Below are 18198 nucleotides of genomic sequence, written 5' to 3' on the forward strand. Positions count from 1 at the left end.
CAAAGCTAATGTTTAATCTGAAACCCCCGCCCCTCCCTTCAGGCGTTACGTATTCCTTGCATGCTCCCTTATAGTCAAAAAATTATCCCCTCCTTTCCAAATAATAAAAATATCATCGACGTACCTTACATAGAACTTTATATTACCTGAGATTATGTTATTTGTTACAAATCTTATCCGATTCAAAATATAAAATAGAAGGCTACCCATAAAAATTGAAATAATTATATAAATGATATCTATGAAACTAAATCAATAAAAGAGTAGGTCACTTAATGAGAAAATGGTTAGTTGAAAATAAAAATAATTTTAATAATCAATCAACTCAAAATGTCAATGATGATAATGTTTGTTAACGTATTCTAAGGCGGGACATGAAAATACAGCTTAACTAAGTGATTATAGCAAAGACACAAACCTTATTTACTAAAAGATAAATCTCTTTGTAAATGAGTTAAAAATTACATTTACAGCAAAAACCGACTGCAACGGAAATGCAAACTTGACTGTCAAAAAAGTTTTGTGATAAAGATACCTTTAGGACATTGATCTGAATATATCAAGAATGTGTTGCAATACAATCAAATTGCAATACAAAATAGTTATACATCAGAATTCATCCATAAACTTTTAGGTAAAAAACAAGTTAGATTACAAATCTATTTATCGAAATCAAAATTTAAATAAAATTTTCGACCCTCAACCTAACGGTTCTTTAACTTATTATGGAAGCATGTCAAACAGATTAACGAATATTTTAAAACCAACAATAAATGTGTCATTAAAATCTCGAAATTCCTTAAGTAACCTAATAGTGAACAAAGATCCGATAGACAAAATGACAAGAACTGGGTTGTATCAATTAACTTGTAAAACCTATTCTGCTAAATATATTGGTAGGACTTATATGAATTTAAAAATTTGAATAAAAAAACATTAATAGAGTTTTTAATAGACCTAACAATTAATTAGCACAATTCACAAAACATTTCATGTATTGTAATAATAATTACGACCGTAATAGTTACTATAAAATTTTTCAAAACAGGACACTACCTAAATAATTTAAAACTTATGGAAATGCACACATCGTTTAAAGAAAATAATATGATTGCCTTAAATTCACAAAATAAATTTAGATTATTCCCCAATTTTACAGCTCCTATTTAATTAAATAAAAAATCAAAACATTTTTAATACGATATACGCCATCTTCTTATTAACAATAGTACTGACATATTTAAAATACAATAAACCATATAAACAAATAGAATTCTGCATTGTCTAGTTAATGTTGATTGTTTCTCATGTCCTCATCTTCAATTTTTGTTATAAAATTAATAACGGTCGTCATAAAATAAATTCGAAAAAATTGGTTTCAAAATGCTAATCAAACAACAATAGTTTTAATTATAAGACCACGCCTAGTACTTTGGTTTGTTACATTTTATTATTAGCCAGTTTAGTGTTGAGTTGATTCCGGAACTTTTTTTATGTAAGTATTGAAAGCTTTAGAATTTTGAAACTTTTTAAAATTTTAAGCAATCAATATTTAATTAAAATCGCTAATATGTTGTGATAAAGTACACGTCTTATTGTAGTCTTAGGCGGTCTGATAATAAGGACATAAGAAAAATCTGAAAATAGAACATAAGGAGGGCTAGTACAGAGATCTCTGTAACCATGAGATATAGAAAGATATATATAGAATCTAGCGGCTCTGGGTGCTCAATAACATGCCGCTTTAAAATCTACAAAAATCTGAGTAGTTCGGGAGATATCGGAAAAAAAAACGATTTTTCCAAAAAAAAAATTAATATTTTCTGCTGAGTTTATTAGAAAATATTTTTGAAATTAAATGACACTTTCTAATAGCCACTTTGTGTATTTTTAAGACGCCGTTATTAAATTTTAGATCCGACGTTTCGTCTTCGGGCCACCATAATCAACTTTTTTTTCAAATACGGACCTTCGATATCAAATATTAAAAGTGTTTTTAATGCTAAATTTAACGGTATATCACAAGTTGTAGTTCAATCATGTTTTTGACCTTTTTTAACCATTATTAAATATTTTCGATGCCTTAGAAGGAAGTAGACTTTGGAAACGAAATGGTAGTCATAGATATGCTTGAGGTTTGACATTAACTTATGAATTATTCCAGTGTACGCTTTAAATTTTTTTAATTTATTTTGTAAAAATATTTTCGAATAAAGAAAAATTTGATAGCTAGTTGGTCACATTTTAAGTTATCGAAATTGTTATAACGCAGAGCAGATATAATTGTATAAATATACCGAAAGACGGCGGCCAAGCAGAAGAACCTTCAGTAAGTTAGAACGTAATCTGAAAGATCTAATAAATAAATAATATGTTTAAAAAACCTGTGCATTCCCGATAAAAACCAAGTAACGAAGACAAAATGACGAACGTATTATTAGCTGTTCACGAAAACTCTGAGATTTCAACACGGGAAATTGAAAATAATGTAGGCGTGAACAAATTCAAGGCGCAATTCATTAAAAAAAAATACACGTTTCATCCGTATAAATACAGACGTTGTCAAGGATTTAGATCCGGTGATGCACAGATGCTTGGGGTACACGAGAAAATGTCAAGATAATCATAATTTTACTAACCAGATCATCTGGTATGAAGAGAACATGGTAACGAAAAATGGTATTTTCAATAAAAGTCACCATTACTGAGCCACAGAAAATCCTTGTTTTGATGAAAGAAGTACAACACCAGATGTGTTCTGAATTCAATATATGAGCTGGTATTGTGGGAAGAATCTTAGGCCCTTTCATTTACCACCATAATTTGAATTCTGAGCGTTACCGTAAATTGCTGCAAAACGATTTAGAGGAAGCTTAGAGAATTTGCCTCTTGCAGAAATTCGAAACCATTGGTTTCAACAAGATGGTGCAACGGCTCATAATGCCAAAGTAGTTAGGGAATATCTAAAGGGTGGTCCAACCAAAACGCACAATGTTAATTTAATGTTACTTGTAAATAAAACAAAAAGTTTTCAGAGTATTATCTTAATATTTTTTATTATGATATATGACAATTATGTGTGAAGGAAAATATCGGTCAAATGCCCGCCACGGCTGCGGTGGCAACCTCTATCCGATTGTCCGCATTTCCAATGACTCAACATAACTGAGGTTAAATGTCGTTAATATGCCGCATAATTTTATCCTTTAGCTCTTGAATTGTTCTTGGCTTATTGACGTACACTTTTTCTTTTAAGTATCCTCAAAGAAAGAAGTCTATCGGTGTCAGATCACATGATCGTGGCAGCCAATTACCATCGCCACGACGTGAGATAACACAGCCATTGAATTTCTCGCGCAAAAGAGCCATTGCTCAATTTCTGGCCACACGAAGTCCGTTATCATCTCGCGATAGATCATTCATCACTTGGCCGACCTCATTTTCGAAGAAGTACAGACTGACGCCGCCAGCCCACAAACCGCACCATACAGTACTTACAGTCACTCTTTGTGAATGCATCGGTTTTTCCATACTCACTCGTGGATTCTCATTTGCCGAAATGCGGCAATTCTGCTTGTTAACGAATCCACTGAGGTGAAAGTGTGCCTCGTTGCTAAAGATGATTTTCTTTGTAAAGTCGCCATTTACTTCTGTCTGTTCAACCAACCAATCGGCGTATTGACGACGCTTGAAATGGTCAGTAGGCTTCAGCTCTTGAGTCAATTGAACCTTGTAAGCGTATAAATTCAAATCTATATTCAAAATTCGGATCAATGATGTTCGTGAGATGTTCAATTGTTGGGCACGACCACGAGTTGAGGTTGACGGCTCTTCTGCTACACTATCGTGAACAACAGCAATGTTTTCTGCAGAATGAACTAGGCGAGCATGCACAGGTGTTTTCACATTTGGTCGATTATGCTGATCAGAAAAATCACTGAAGTGCACGAAATGCATTTTGATTTGAACGTCTATTTTCGTAAAAGACTTCAACAATCTTGGAGCAACACAAAAAGCGCTGCTCAATTGTGTACCTCTCCATAGGTGAATTCGTCAAAAACTGAAACAAAGAAATGTCAAACGTTGGTCAAAAAAATTGACTTTAAGGTGTGAGTCACAATTAACATCGTGCATTATGGTTGGACCACCCTTTATCAGCTAGATTTCCAAGAAGACATACCAACACATATTCCAAAACGCCGTGGCCAGCCTGTTCCCTCGACATTACTCCCTTAGATTTCTTTCTTTGGGGTATGTTCGAAATTACGTTTAGAAAAATAATTTTGAAACCGAAGAATTTTGAAAATTGGTGTTTGGAGGCTTTTGAGAGTTATAACACCAATGATCAGTAGCGGCTCGTCCTAAGGGGCCAAGGAGCCATGGCACTGGTCGTGAAATGTATTAATCATATTTTAAAATTGTCATTATTTTTAAAATTTGTTTTAATTTCAAGAATAACTACAATATCCAAAGAAATAACTGAAAAATCAATGCATTACGGGATATGTCATTTCAATAATTTTAATCGCAACAAAGAAACAATAAAGCCGGCCGAGCACATTGCGAAATTGCTCCGCTGTTAATATGCCGATGCATTGGAAAGGGTTAGATATTGATTCAGAGAAGTTTGGGCCACGCACATCACAGCCTACGTCAAAAATTTTTCGTTGTCGCTAGTTATGTACACAATTATGCCACCCTATATATAATATTTTGCTTATGTATATGCTTACTCAGTTAGATTAAATTTCATGCTTTATTTGCATTATTTAGTTTATATAATCACTTGTTATATTAAGTTAATCCTTCTTCTTAGAGTACACTGTATCGCGGCTTGTCAAAATAAAAGTTTTTTAAAACGTTATTAACGTGATAGACTCGTTTCTAAATGAGTTTTTGTCCGATTTTACAGTGACGTAGAGTTTCTAGTAGATTTAAAAAACCTATATAAAAGGTGTGCTGCAATTTTTTCGTGTTTGAGATATTTAAATACAGGGTTTATTTGTTAGTGATAAAGTAAAAACTAATAAATAGACAAATTGTGTTGAATATCAGTAACTCAATCTATTAGAAAATAGATACAATGATGCTAAGATGTATTTGCAAATATTTATAATTAAGTAAAGAACAAGTTTAAATAAAGTATATAGATTTATTATAAATAATAGTTTAATATTAATTGTTGTTCCGAATTTTTAACTAATTATTAAGGTGACTGTTAAAAAAAACTCCTCTCTGAAACACAAGTAACAAATGAAACCATCGAAATAATAATTTTACAATTTATATTCCTACATTTTACACTATTCCCCATTATACCTGTTACCCGATTATCAAAAAACGATACCTAAAAGTCTGCCTTTATCAATACTGGAAAATCCGACACTAAAGGAAATTATTAGAATATTAAATTGAATATAGGTATATATAGTAAAGTCCAGTGCAACGATATATTAAAATGGTCACCCGTCAAAACACCAGCATTCCACCTGCCAAACAATGTCATCCACCTTCTATTTACATTGTTTGAGAAGTAAAATGCTGGTGTTTTGACGGGTGACCATTCTAATATATCGTTGCACTGGACTTTACCTATATAAAATTATTAGAAGAAATAGTCTACTTATCCCGCTGCCAATCTTCCAAAGAAAAAGGGCTGGTCCCGCTACCTGGCAACCCTGGTTGTTACTTATAACATCAGCCTTACGGATGTGTACTCGGCGAAGGTAGAAAAATTGTGTCGCAAAGGTAAAGCCCATGTCATCGGTGTTGTCATCCAGCTTATTGAGCGTTATAGTTTGCATGATAATTTGAATGTAATTTAACTATGCACGACTTTGACTGAAATTAAAGTGAGTAGGCAATATTTCAGTTCAGTTTCGTGCTATTTCAGTTCAGTGTGACGGTCCTGGCCCAAACTTCTATAAATCGATCTCTACTCGAGGTCACGCCGCCGATGCATTTTTAATACGATTAAATACGTTGGAACTGAGCACAAACGCGGGTGGCTCGGGTAATTTTTTTTAGCACTTATCTAACGTTTTAGTTGCATTTTAGGAAGGACATTTTAGGTTTGTCAATTCGCAGTAATGTCGGTTGCTTAATATCCAAATTTAAACAGTACTTTTTGGTATTGATTACAACGATTGAGGCTGAAGGAAAATTAATAAATTAAACAATTTACTGGCGAAATTTTTTTCTACGCACCCCCATTGGAGGAGAAAATTAAAATCAGATTTTGTGGCATCGAGAATTCGCCTTGCGAAATCATTATTAGGCGGAAGAATTCACAAATAAAGGAGTTTTTCGGGAATTAATAATTTTAGTTCTCAATTAGATAAAGATTCACAAGATCATTTTTGACAAAGCAAATGTTTAAAGGAACTTATATTACTAATATTCAAAATGATTTATTAAATTGTATGCTTGGTGTTTACCACAATGGCTAAAGAAACTTAAAAAAAAAACAAATTATCTAGCTGTTTTATTAAGTGCTGATAAAACTACAGATGTAGCAAATAGAAACGTATCATCCATTTTTCTCTAAGAGACCAAACGAAAACAAAACAAAGGTAAGTCACATTCTCATCAAATCCATATAATTTTTTTTAAAGCTACACGTGTTTCGCTCCTATCGGAGCATCATCAGGCCTAAAAAAATACATTAAGATATTTTTCACAAAAAGAACGCTTATAAAACTCTATAACTCTCTAAATAAAAGTAAAGCTAAGACGAGCCCTGTCCTTGTGTGTGTGAACGATATTTTCACGTTTGAACCTCACCTTATTTATAACAACCTCTCTTAAAAAGTATTTTCCTTTTCGATTTTAGATATTTTTAGTTTTTATTGTTAAGATTGTTTACTTATATTCACACTTATTAGTATAGTTCGGATTGTTCCCCATGGTGTTTTAACACTGTACTTCCGGGCTAGCTTGTACTGCTCTTGCCGGTCTTTTGAATAGATCCTTTGTCGAGATTAGGCGCCTTCTTTTTATAATTCTGGGTCGCATCTAGGTGCTTGGACTTTTGACTCTCTCGGAGAATAGGAACCGACTGGTCGGGTTAAGGTTTGGTTGCTTGTATTTATGAGGTCTGGGTGTGATGTTATTGGACGCGAGCCTGCGGAGCAGACCACGCCCCCTCAGACTACGGAAGTTTTCGCTGGTGAGAAAAGGTCGGGCGGAGGTGTGAACGTAACCGGTCCTTTACGGTGCTTTTTGGTAGTATTTTGACGGTTGGATTGCGTTTTGTGTGAGGTTTATTTTTATGTGGTTTAAAAGGATGGGAATTGGGATTTGAACACGTTAGGAAGAAAACGAACGGACACTGCGAGAACCTAGGCCTCCACTCCCAGCAATAGTTTGATCGCCGGGTTGGTGTTTAATTTCTCAGGTTTTGCCATTAGATTGTCGATTTTCTTTTCTAGGATCCCGTCAGGCAAACTTAAGAGGTTTAGGAGATTTGTGTTTTTGGTTGATAGCTCGGAGCGTTTCATGTGTGATGATGTATTGCCTTCCTTTGGCTCCGCCCTCCTGTTATTAGAGTCCGCGTCGGTCCTTCTCAAGGTCTCAGCGAAGCTTTTTTTTTGAAAGTCCTTAAGCGCTCGACGCGGACCCTGATATTTAAAATGTTATCAATCTCAAACACATTCTCTTGCTCTTTGGGTACGAGGAATCTGATGAGGTCTGTGGGTCTACGTCGGCCTGGGCCGGTTTTAAACCAACCCAGTTCCTCCGGCTCAAACCCCATCGCTCTCAGCTCCTCCTCGACCTCTTCTAGCTTGAAGTTTTCATCAAGTCCTCTCAGTATCACGTTCAGCTTTCTGTCCTCTTCAAGGAAGAAATTATGGAATTCCATTCCTTCTTCCTTGAGAAGTCCTGTCAGTTCACGGTGGTCATTGGGAGTTTTGGGGAAGAGCGCTAATCCCAGTCTATCTTTCTGCACTTTTACAATGTTGATTTTTCTTTTACAAAATGTTTGGTATTTTAAGGCCCAGTTTTTTTGTGTCCCTTAGCACTACTTTAGGCACTTTGTTAATATTTGAAATGGGATCAGTGCTCCTCCTCTGTTTGTTCCCCATGTTTGATCATGCTACTTGGTGGCCTATGGGTTAGACGCGCGCCTGTGGTTCGCGAATCTATATGTTGCTGGATCGTTCCCCACTGGTGACATTTTACATTTTTACTTTTTTATTTATTTATTTTTTTAAGCATACATTTTTATCTATGGTGGGAATTGTTAACCTAATTTTTCTTTTGTTGTTAGTTGTAATGTGATCTGTGTAGGTCTAGGTAATAGTTTTATAAGCGTTCTTTTTGTGAAAAATATCTTAACGTATATTTTAGGCCTGATGATGCTCCGATAGGAGCGAAACACGTGTAGCTTTAAAAAAAATTATATGGATTTGATGAGAATGTGACTTTGTGTTCTTACCTTTCTTTACCTTTTTACAGATGTAGCAAGTAATTGTCCATTAGTAATAATTTTGACGATATATTGACTCCAATAAGCAAGCCAGTGGAAAAATTCTGGAAATTTTTAAACCTTCCTGGACACAATGCCATTTTAATAGCAAATTATATTTTAAACTGAAAAACAATTTACAACAATAGATATTGGTCCTTTTATCAGTGACGCGCCAAATAAGTTAAAAGTGCAAAGGTATGATGCTCCGTCAGCAATGAGCGCTAGTGTAAATGGAGTACAAAAAAATGATTGCTGATAAATATTTGTTTGCAAACTTTGTACATTGCTATGCACATCAAATAAATCTTATAGTGAGCTTCAGTTAATGCCTTTTTTTTTTGCAACTATTTAAGCAAGCCGCTGCATATAAACTTAGATCGAAGGACAGAGATTTGATAACAGTGCTTAGTAAAATCATGCCCCGTGTTGAAATAAATTTTAATATTTGATTTCGAAAAATTAGGTCCATATTTGAAAAAAAAAAGTTGATAATGGTGGCTCGAACACGAAACGTCGGATCTAAAATTTAAGTCAGCATCTTTGATGGAAAAGAAAGTGGCTATCTCCGAAACTACTCGGATTTTTTTTTATTTCAAAGCGGCATGTTTGAGCACTCAAGCCGCTACATTTTTTCCATTTTATCTCTCATGGTTACGGAGATCCCTGTAATGGCCCTCCTTATCTTGGGCAAGTATGTATACTTCTTAAAAGTGAAATATTCACTTAGTGAAAAATAATAGAAACTGAAGTATCAAATTTAGAAGAATGTAAATCTGACAAAAAAAACATAATTTCAAAGTTTTCTTGGATCTATCTTAGAAAGTGCCATGGATTAGCAACTATTTCAATTTATACATGTTGAACCTTACATTTCCTGAGTTTTATTTATTTTTCCCAAAGAATGTTATCACTATTAAATGTTTATAAGATATTATAATATCTAAAAAAAAAAATAAAAAACGTATTACCTTACGAAACTTGTTTTATTTAAATACAAATCTAACCTCTTAATAGTGTTTTCTTTACCCAATATCTCTATCATTTCAGCCACACTTGGGCCTTCCTAAAAGAAATATTCATGTTAGCAGTAAGTCACTATGTAAAAGGTATTCCAATAAGAGGTTTCGAATGTTTTTATTTGCTACTATTCGTATCTCAAACTTTGTTTATGTTATTTGGTTTTTATTTTATTGGGGAATTCAGTATAATTTTAACACAACGTGGAACAATGTGGTTACATTATTAAAAAATATTTTCAAAATGGATATTCGGTGCGAGCCACATATCCGCCAATTTGTTATTACTTCGATGTACGCAATCGTCCCTCAGGAGTACCATTCGCAAAAGAGTGCATAAATTCGAAATTACAAAATCTGTGCAAGATATCAAAACAAAAGTACGGGAACATTCAGAGAATCTTCAAGCATTTCGTGAAAATGTGGCTGAAAATTCACGAATGTCTATTGACAGGCGTGTAAAGAACATGAAAGAACCTTCAACTGGCAAATTGGTTATCACATAAACAAAAGGACATAAAGAAATATAACACAATGAAACACAAAATAAACTTCAATTAACAACACTATATTGTAAAAAAAATCTGTAAATACAGGTCAATGTTCGTGGTTTAAACTTTCACTTAAATAAATCATTGTTGTAAAAATTATAAGACAGTTTCTTGTTAACAGTAGAACCCCTGAAACCAAACTCATGAAATGTTATAAAACATAAAAAAATCAATAACCCGCTAGTATGTAAATACCCTTTGGCTAAAGTCAGCAACCTACCGCACAGTACAACCTGTATGTACTAAATCAAATAAAAATAAATATACCTTTCAGTGCGGTTGCTTACATATAATACTGTATGGCAATCAGGGTAGTGAAAATAAAAGGGATTAAGTATGTCTATTTGATTTTTATTTTTATTAAGAAAGTACTGTATCGAAAGCTCACTGTTGAGAAAAGTGGACTGTATTGTTTTTTGACAATTAATGGTTGTGAGACCTTACCTGGTTTTCTCTCGATTACAGTTTTTCACTCGCGTTAGCTGGCCAGCTTTTTCTCAGTACGAAATGCGGTTTATCCCATAAACACGGGATTGTATCGGGTGGTACTAGAACTACTAGATGCGTGAGCGATGCGGTTTAGCGAATTTACTTCTTCTGATAATGGGTTTCAACGAACTGGCTCAGTATGTTGGACGCGCACCTTTTTATAAGGCCTCAAAACATTCTTTGAATGCATTTGAATAGAAATACTTTGACTGTTTCTACACAGTGAGCCAAGCGAAATTGAGTTAAAGTTTAAAGTTTAATGAAAATTTGAAATAGAACTTGAAAGGTTAGAATTAGTAAACAACAACTTTGTTTGAGTCCAACATGTGCACAGGGGCAAGAGGGGTGTTTTGTTTACAAACATATTTGCCGATTCTCTGTTGTCAAGTCGACGCAAATTTCCAACGGAGGAAATTTTTAGCTATATTTTAACAACCATTATAACGTTAATTTAACTTATTTGTGTTGTATTTTATATGAAAATTTAAAATAAAAAGTATAAATACTAGAATTAACCTATTTTAAGAATAAATATAATATCCTTAAGCAAAAAAAAAACAAAATTATTAACATTCTTATCCCTAAAACTGCTTCTAAAAAATTTGGACCGACAACACCGGAGCTTAAGCGCCTGAGCCATACGCGTAGTGTCATCTGTCAAACGGCCTCTTTGTTTATTTTCGGGATTCGTGTATTTTCATTCATTTTTGGTTTAAAAAGGAAAAAGGCCATATTGTAGTGTTTTTTAAAATTGCTAGGATGGCAAAAACTTGTGTCGTTTGTGCCGCATCATGATAAAAAGGTGATTCCAGCCGATCTTTTCACAAGTAAGTACCGATACTTTCATAACATCACATCATGGGGTAACCATCATCATAAACGTAGAATAGGGGATCTTATAGATATAAACCTAATAAAAACTTGAATGTGAAAGTGTGCGTAAAATACCAAAATATTTATATTTTTAAATGTACCTATCTATATATAGTTATGTTTTTTTAATATAGACATTAGGTAGATAGATGAAATTACTAATTTTTTATTGCCTTTAAAGAATTTTACAATTTATTTAGATATTGATATCTACGTATAAAGTTAATATTGTCTTTCCCTAAAATTTGGTCGATAATTTTTTGTTTGTTTTACCATATTGCAACTTACAATAATACATATAGTAATTGGCACCACATATTAATTTATTACTGTAATTTTTTTTGCTTTTTGATTAAATATCAAATACTTATTATAGATTGCCCAATATATGCCCAAAGGGAACAATGGATTTCATTAATGGAAATCAACACAATTAAAAAGAACATATTTGTTTGTTCAGATCACATCCTTAGAAGTGATTTCTTATATAAGGAAGATAATATTATCAGTAGCCAGACTTTATTAAAAAAATTAGCTCTACCTCAAAGGTAATTTTTTTTAAATATATTTTTCTAATATAAAAAAATCGTCACAAAAAGTATTAGTGTTACTCATATAAGCTTTATTTATACCTAACACTTATTAAATTAGGTATGTGTGTAAAACTATTTTTTTACTAGGATTTCTGATGCACTAGTTAAAAACACAGCAGCCGATAATTCAGTTAATTTACCAAGTGATTTACCCTTCAAAGCTGCAGGGGTAGTTTTCCTGAAGAGTGCAAAAACTTCTTTAGCTTTCAAAATGGTATATAGTACAAAGAGTGAAGCTAATATAGACAAGTATGGATAATTAAAATAGATTAATATTCTTGATACACCAAATTTTGTATAATTACAGATCTGATCATTCATCATCAAGAATAACTGCATCTGAGACTAATAGTTACCGTGGGGTCTAGGTCAACAATTACTATTTCTCATCCAAGCCGTTTTTGTTTAACTGCTACACATTCCCTGACTCTGCCAAGGGAAAGGTAAAAATACACTCAAAATAGACTACTAGTTTTATGCCATGTATCATCCTATTCTATATATCTTATTTAAAAGTGATATAGTATTTTATTGTGTTATATTTGTTTAATTAAATGCAATTAATTAAATGTATGATATTACAAAGATTCTTTATAATAACATACATTTTATTGATCAATTGGATTGTCATAATACATTTTTTTAATTTTTTCTTTTTAATTTTGATATTACTATATTTGTATGTATATTATTCTAGGGTAAAATCAAAATGATATCCTGAGGACTTAAGCACTGATGATTCCACCGTTTCAAAAGCTAAATCACTTGTCACCAAATTATGGAAAAAAAAAGAACAAAAAATTAAAATTCAAAGATTGCAACAAACAAATTTGCGCCAAAGAAATTGAATTAGATTTCTCAAGTCATTATTAAAATATAAGAAATTATAATATATATTATGAAATAATAACATGATTTTCGAAAAAGCCCAACATACTACATATTTTATTTGACTTGTAAAAGTACTTGTTTGTATATTACTAATAAACTATCTAATCTATTGTACATAGTCTTTATTCTTAGGTCAGCTTTGTTTTTTAGTATAAATTAATATGATATAATAATTGGTATTAGGTATTATATAGGTCACTGTTAAATGTCTCAAAACCATTGTACAGGCTAAATACTCATAATAAAAATCTTATAACCTATAAAAAACCTGCAACTCCTTCACAATTTGAACATTCTTGTAGTTTTAACTCTTTCCGCTGAAGCAATACTGTCCCTTTGAAAAAGTCAGCACCATAGAAGTATATATTATGTGATATAAAGTAAGTGATGTAAAACTGAGTTTTGTCCAATATAACAATAACAATAAAATTATGCAAAATAATAAAAATTTGTGTCTTAAAACATGATTTATTAAGCAATCTATAATATTATATTAATAAAATATTTAATTTCCATAAAAATGCTTTGACAAAAATGCTGCCTTTTATTAGGACCTTCCTCTAACGAAGTCCGTTAAAAAACACATAAATAGCTCGTAAATGGTAATATTACTTATACTCAAACTCTATATAAATTAATAAAAATTTATCAGGTAAATATTTGTTGACGACGTCACTGGTAGAGAGTGCTTGTATCGGTGGGATCAACAATGCGATCGAGCGGCGTTGCGATGCCATTACCGTTTTCTCGTTGCTTCGTACTTTATTTTCATTTATTTAACGTATATTGACTTCGATATAGAGTATCTTATCAAATTTATTTTTAAAAAATGCTTGATATTTTATTAAAGGGGAGCAGTAGTATTGTTTTGAGCCTTCGGAAACAACTGAAAATTTTTATGATATTATAAAGTGATTTTTGCCATTTCTCTATGAACATTTGGCATCATTGCATCAGAGATGTTGCAAGCAAACAAACCCACCCATAGTTCCACGGCATGCTACTTCTAGCCTTTCAATGTTCTAAGACATAGAATGAAGAGTGAACTACTTGATTAAAATTATTGTAAAATTTAAGAAAACTGAACATACCGCCCACCAAAAATGCATTGCATTTTTCAGTGGCTTGAAAGCGGCAAAGGACATAGCTTGATTACAGGTCGCTTTTAGGTGCCATTACTGATTTGAACAGTAGCGACTCTGACTACTCCATCCAAACCCGGATGTACCTCCCTAACTCGACCCATTTGCCACTGCAGGGGCGGTGCTAAGTCATTGCGAATTAGCACTAGAGTTCCAGGAGAAAGGTTAACAATAGGCTTATGCCATTTGGCGCGTTGATGTAGCGTGTGCAAATACTCACTAGACCAACGGCGCCAGAAATTTTGATGCATTTTTTGGAGCATCTGCCAGCGATCTAAACGATTTACAGGTAACGAGGTCACATCAGTTTCGGGGAGAGCAGTCAGAGGCTCCAGTACTAAAAAATGCCCGGGTGTCAAGGCGGTGAGGTCGTTTGGATCGTTACTAAAGTGTAAGAGGACGTGAATTCAAAAAGGCTCCAATTTGAATTAAAACTGTGTTTAATTTTTTATAAGTTAAACACTGATTACCAATCACGCGATATAAATGGATTTTAACAGATTTTACCCCCGCCTCCCACAGCCCTCCAAAATGAGGAGCGGAAGGTGGATTGAAGTTCCATGATATGCCCTCAGTCGAGGCAGAATTAACCATAAAACCATTCAATTGTTTAGACGCACCAGTAAAATTGTGTGTACATAAGTGCTGACAACGGCCACGGCGAGCGATAAACCTACGTAAAGCAGCTAAAAAAGCCTCGGTAGAGAGGTTAGAGACCAATTCAAGATGTAAAGCCTTGGTGGCAAAGCAAACGAATAGGCACAAGTAAGCCTTAGTGATGCGACTGCCACGGTAGCGTGACATCATTACATTAAAAGGCCCGGCGTAGTCCACTCCGGTATGAAGAAAAGGCTTTACTTGGGAGACGCGCACAGCAGGCAAATCACCCATTTGGGGCTGAATAGCCTGGGGTCTACACCTAAAGCAGCGTACACATTTTGAAATAATTTGACGAATGACCCTTTTGGAAGATACTATCCAGAATTGTTGCGTGATAAGAAACTGAGCGCTTTGGACACCTGCATGAAAATATTTTAAATGAAAATAAGTTACTACAAGTTTTGTAAACTCGTGAGTACCGGGTAAAAGGGCAGGATAATTGTGATTAAAACTCAATGAGTGTTTTAAGCAACTACCCACGCACAAGATATTGTCACTATCCATAAAAACGCTTAACCGTCTAAGCGACTTCGAAGGCAATTGATTGCTTTGAATTAGCCTTATGTCTGAAGCAAAGGCCTGTGACTGAACATGCTTAACCAAAACCATTTTGGCGCCATGAAGTTGGGAAGACGTAAGAGCGCCTGTAAGTTTTTTAAGTGGGAAATAAATGTTATTTTTGTAGCGAAAGATATAAGCAACAATGCGCGTTAATTTATCAAATGACGAAAACTTCAAAATGAGGCTTTCAAAAAAATCTTCTGAAGTGGGAACCAATAAGCAGGTTTTATTTTCTTCAGGTAAAGAAGCGACATTTGAAGAAACATTTACAAAAGGGATCCAGTTGCGGTTTGAATTAAGTAAAAAACTCGGACCTGCCCATCAAAGCGAACTATTTTTTAACTCTACCGGAAACAAGCCTCTAGAACCTAAATCCGCAGGATTGTTTTCAGAGGAGACATGATACCAATAAGAAACGGGTAACCTTTCTTGGATAAAGGAGACCCTATTACTAACAAAAGTACTCCAACAATGTGGAGACGCTTTGATCCACGAAAGAGCAATTGTTGAGTCACTCCAGGCGAAAATCTTATGAATTGCGAAAGATGAGGTATAAATTTTGTAAACATGTGACAGCAAACGAGACAAAAGCACGGCTACGCATAGTTCTAAGCGTGGAATCGAAAGAGTTTTTAGCGGTGCAACTTTCGACTTAGCACATACAAATTGAGTGGCTACTTCTCCATCAGGAGTTAAACAGCATAGGTAAATTACAGCGCAATAGCCCTTTGCGGAGCTATCGCTAAACCCGTGAATTTTTATGGTCTTATAACTGAGAGGGAACAAACAACGAGGAATTTTACATTCCGATATAGAAGATATCTCCGAATAATATTTATTCCAAAGAAAAACGATCTCGTTTGGAGGCGTTTCATCCCAACCTAGCTTTAAGTACCATAACCGCTGAATTAAGTGCTTAACAAGAAAAGTTAGGGAGAAATTAATCCCAAAGGATCAAAAATCTTTGCTAAATTAGACAAAAGTATTCGTTTTGTGCATCCTTTATCAATTGAACTAACTGAAAACTGGAAAACATCAAGAGAATCATTCCACTGAAGACGTAAAACTTTCAAGGGGCTATCTGAATCGAAATTAAGTGAAAGACTTTCATTATAAAGAAAAGATGGTTGAAAAGCGGAGAAGCGCCACACGATTCTTTGATAATCGGCGTGTGCGGGGTTTATTAAAATTTTCCTAAACATTTGGCGAACATCGGCTTTGAAAACAGATGAATTCTGAAGCCAAGAAGTAACTCGAAAATATCAGTTTGTAATTTGGGTTCAGGAAGAAGACACTCATTAAGCGACATGTCCCCGGGAGATTTTGCTGAAGCGTTAAATACTACGCGAAGTTAGTATTTAACGCTTAGTGGTGGGACTGGAATCTTTTAACACACAATGATGTGGGATATAAAATGACCGTTGTGGTATGTCCCCTGAAGGTAGTAATTCTATGTGATTTTGAGTAAGGTATTCCTGCATAAAAGCAGAATAATCACAGTAGAGCTTCGGATTCCTTTCGAGCCTGCGCTCTAACGATAAAAAGTTTCCCACAGCTAATTCTCTACTGCTAGTAAACTCAGGGTCCTGCCTTTGAAATGGCAAGAAAACTACGAATCTCCCATTTTCGTTGCGATAGGTAGAATTAGCAAAGATTTCCTCGCATTTTCGATCCTCTGGAGATAAAGTCTTGACGTGAGGTACCTCCTCAACTTCCCAAAACTTTTGCATTGTATCATTAATAAACGTATTAAAGCAAACGAGAGACTGTGAAGCATGAGGCAAAAACCCTGACGACACTTTACCCATCAAAATAAAGCCGAAGATGGTGTTAATAGCGACAGGCTCATTGAGCCGACCATTAAGACGACCCTCCTCCAAAATATAAGGCAACAAAGAAGCACCTATTAGCATGTCAATAGGACCGGGGATGTTATAAGTAAGTACCATGTTCCTTTAGGCAAAGGGAATTTAGGTAAACTACCATAAATTTTTGGAAGAACTGCTGCTTCCAAATCAACAATAGGGGTAAGTTTGTTACAAGGGCGAATTTTTGTGAAAATACTTTTTGAACAATTAGGTACATGGGTTTCTCTCACACCTTGAACGGAGCAAGGCATATTATAAGGAGAAAGCCCAAGGCGTCTAACACAATCTTGCGAAATAAAATGAAGTTGAGAACCCGAATCCAATAATATTCGAACTTTTTGAAAGTTTCCAGATCCGTCTAACGGGATAAATCCACCGTGGATAGTAAAACATTAATTGAAGCATTATCATTAATACTACCTGCGACTAAAGGCGAAGAATTTGAAAGATCAGCGGGCAAGTATGACCGCGCATCATTATCTATAGGAGAAGCAGTAGAGTGGGGAGTGGAGATAACATGATTGCTGTTACCAGAGCCAGTGTTTCTTTCGAAATGCAACAAAGTGTGATGCTTCTGTTTACATTTATGACAAGTGTGAGTAGATTTACAGTCCTTAACAGAATGAGTATTTATGCTTAAGCAATTTATGCACATTTTTAAAGATTTTGCGAGTTGATATCTGTCATGTGGACCTTTTGCTAGAAAGCTGGGACATCGATAAATATTATGATTTGATTTGCAAAGACTACAAAGACTTGATTTGGATTGATCATGGCTGAAAAGAGAAACTTTTTGAATTGGGCAATGCTCCTCTCTCTTCGCAAGTTTTTTCTCCTTTCCATGAACTTGCGTGGAACAAACATTATCAAGAGCCGCACAGTGCTTATGCAAATAAGTAGTGAGTTGGAAGGGGTAACACTTAGATCGTACTGAAGTTCAAATTTAGTAGCCACAGAAACATGAATGCGTTTAAGTAACATCTGAACTAGAATGAAATCCCAAGAGTCTACAGGTAAATGAAGATTACGTAAGGCAGAAAGATTTTCCGAAAATGTATCCAAAAGCTGCCGTAAACCACTGGAC

The 18198-nt window shown here is 34.3% G+C and overlaps 1 protein-coding gene and 1 long non-coding RNA gene across 2 annotated transcripts in view; one reads left to right on the forward strand and one right to left on the reverse strand.

Annotated features, from left to right (window-relative positions):
• Nucleotides 1-1348: 1348 nt before the first annotated feature.
• On the forward strand, nucleotides 1349-8791 carry LOC126743820 (uncharacterized). Its single transcript, XR_007663002.1, has 2 exons — nucleotides 1349-6013; nucleotides 6072-8791. It is a non-coding gene; the product is annotated as an uncharacterized LOC126743820 (long non-coding RNA).
• A 643-nt stretch (nucleotides 8792-9434) lies between these two features.
• The window catches only part of LOC126743816 (probable glutamate--tRNA ligase, mitochondrial), a 33644-nt gene continuing 24880 nt past the window's right edge, over nucleotides 9435-18198 (reverse strand). The window contains exon 8 of the mRNA XM_050451046.1: nucleotides 9435-9533. Coding sequence (XP_050307003.1) covers nucleotides 9435-9533 — 99 coding nt within the window. The remainder of the gene's footprint in view (nucleotides 9534-18198) is intronic.

Source organism: Anthonomus grandis, chromosome 13 (genome assembly GCF_022605725.1).
Source record: "Anthonomus grandis grandis chromosome 13, icAntGran1.3, whole genome shotgun sequence".
NCBI classification, from domain to species: domain Eukaryota; kingdom Metazoa; phylum Arthropoda; class Insecta; order Coleoptera; family Curculionidae; genus Anthonomus; species Anthonomus grandis.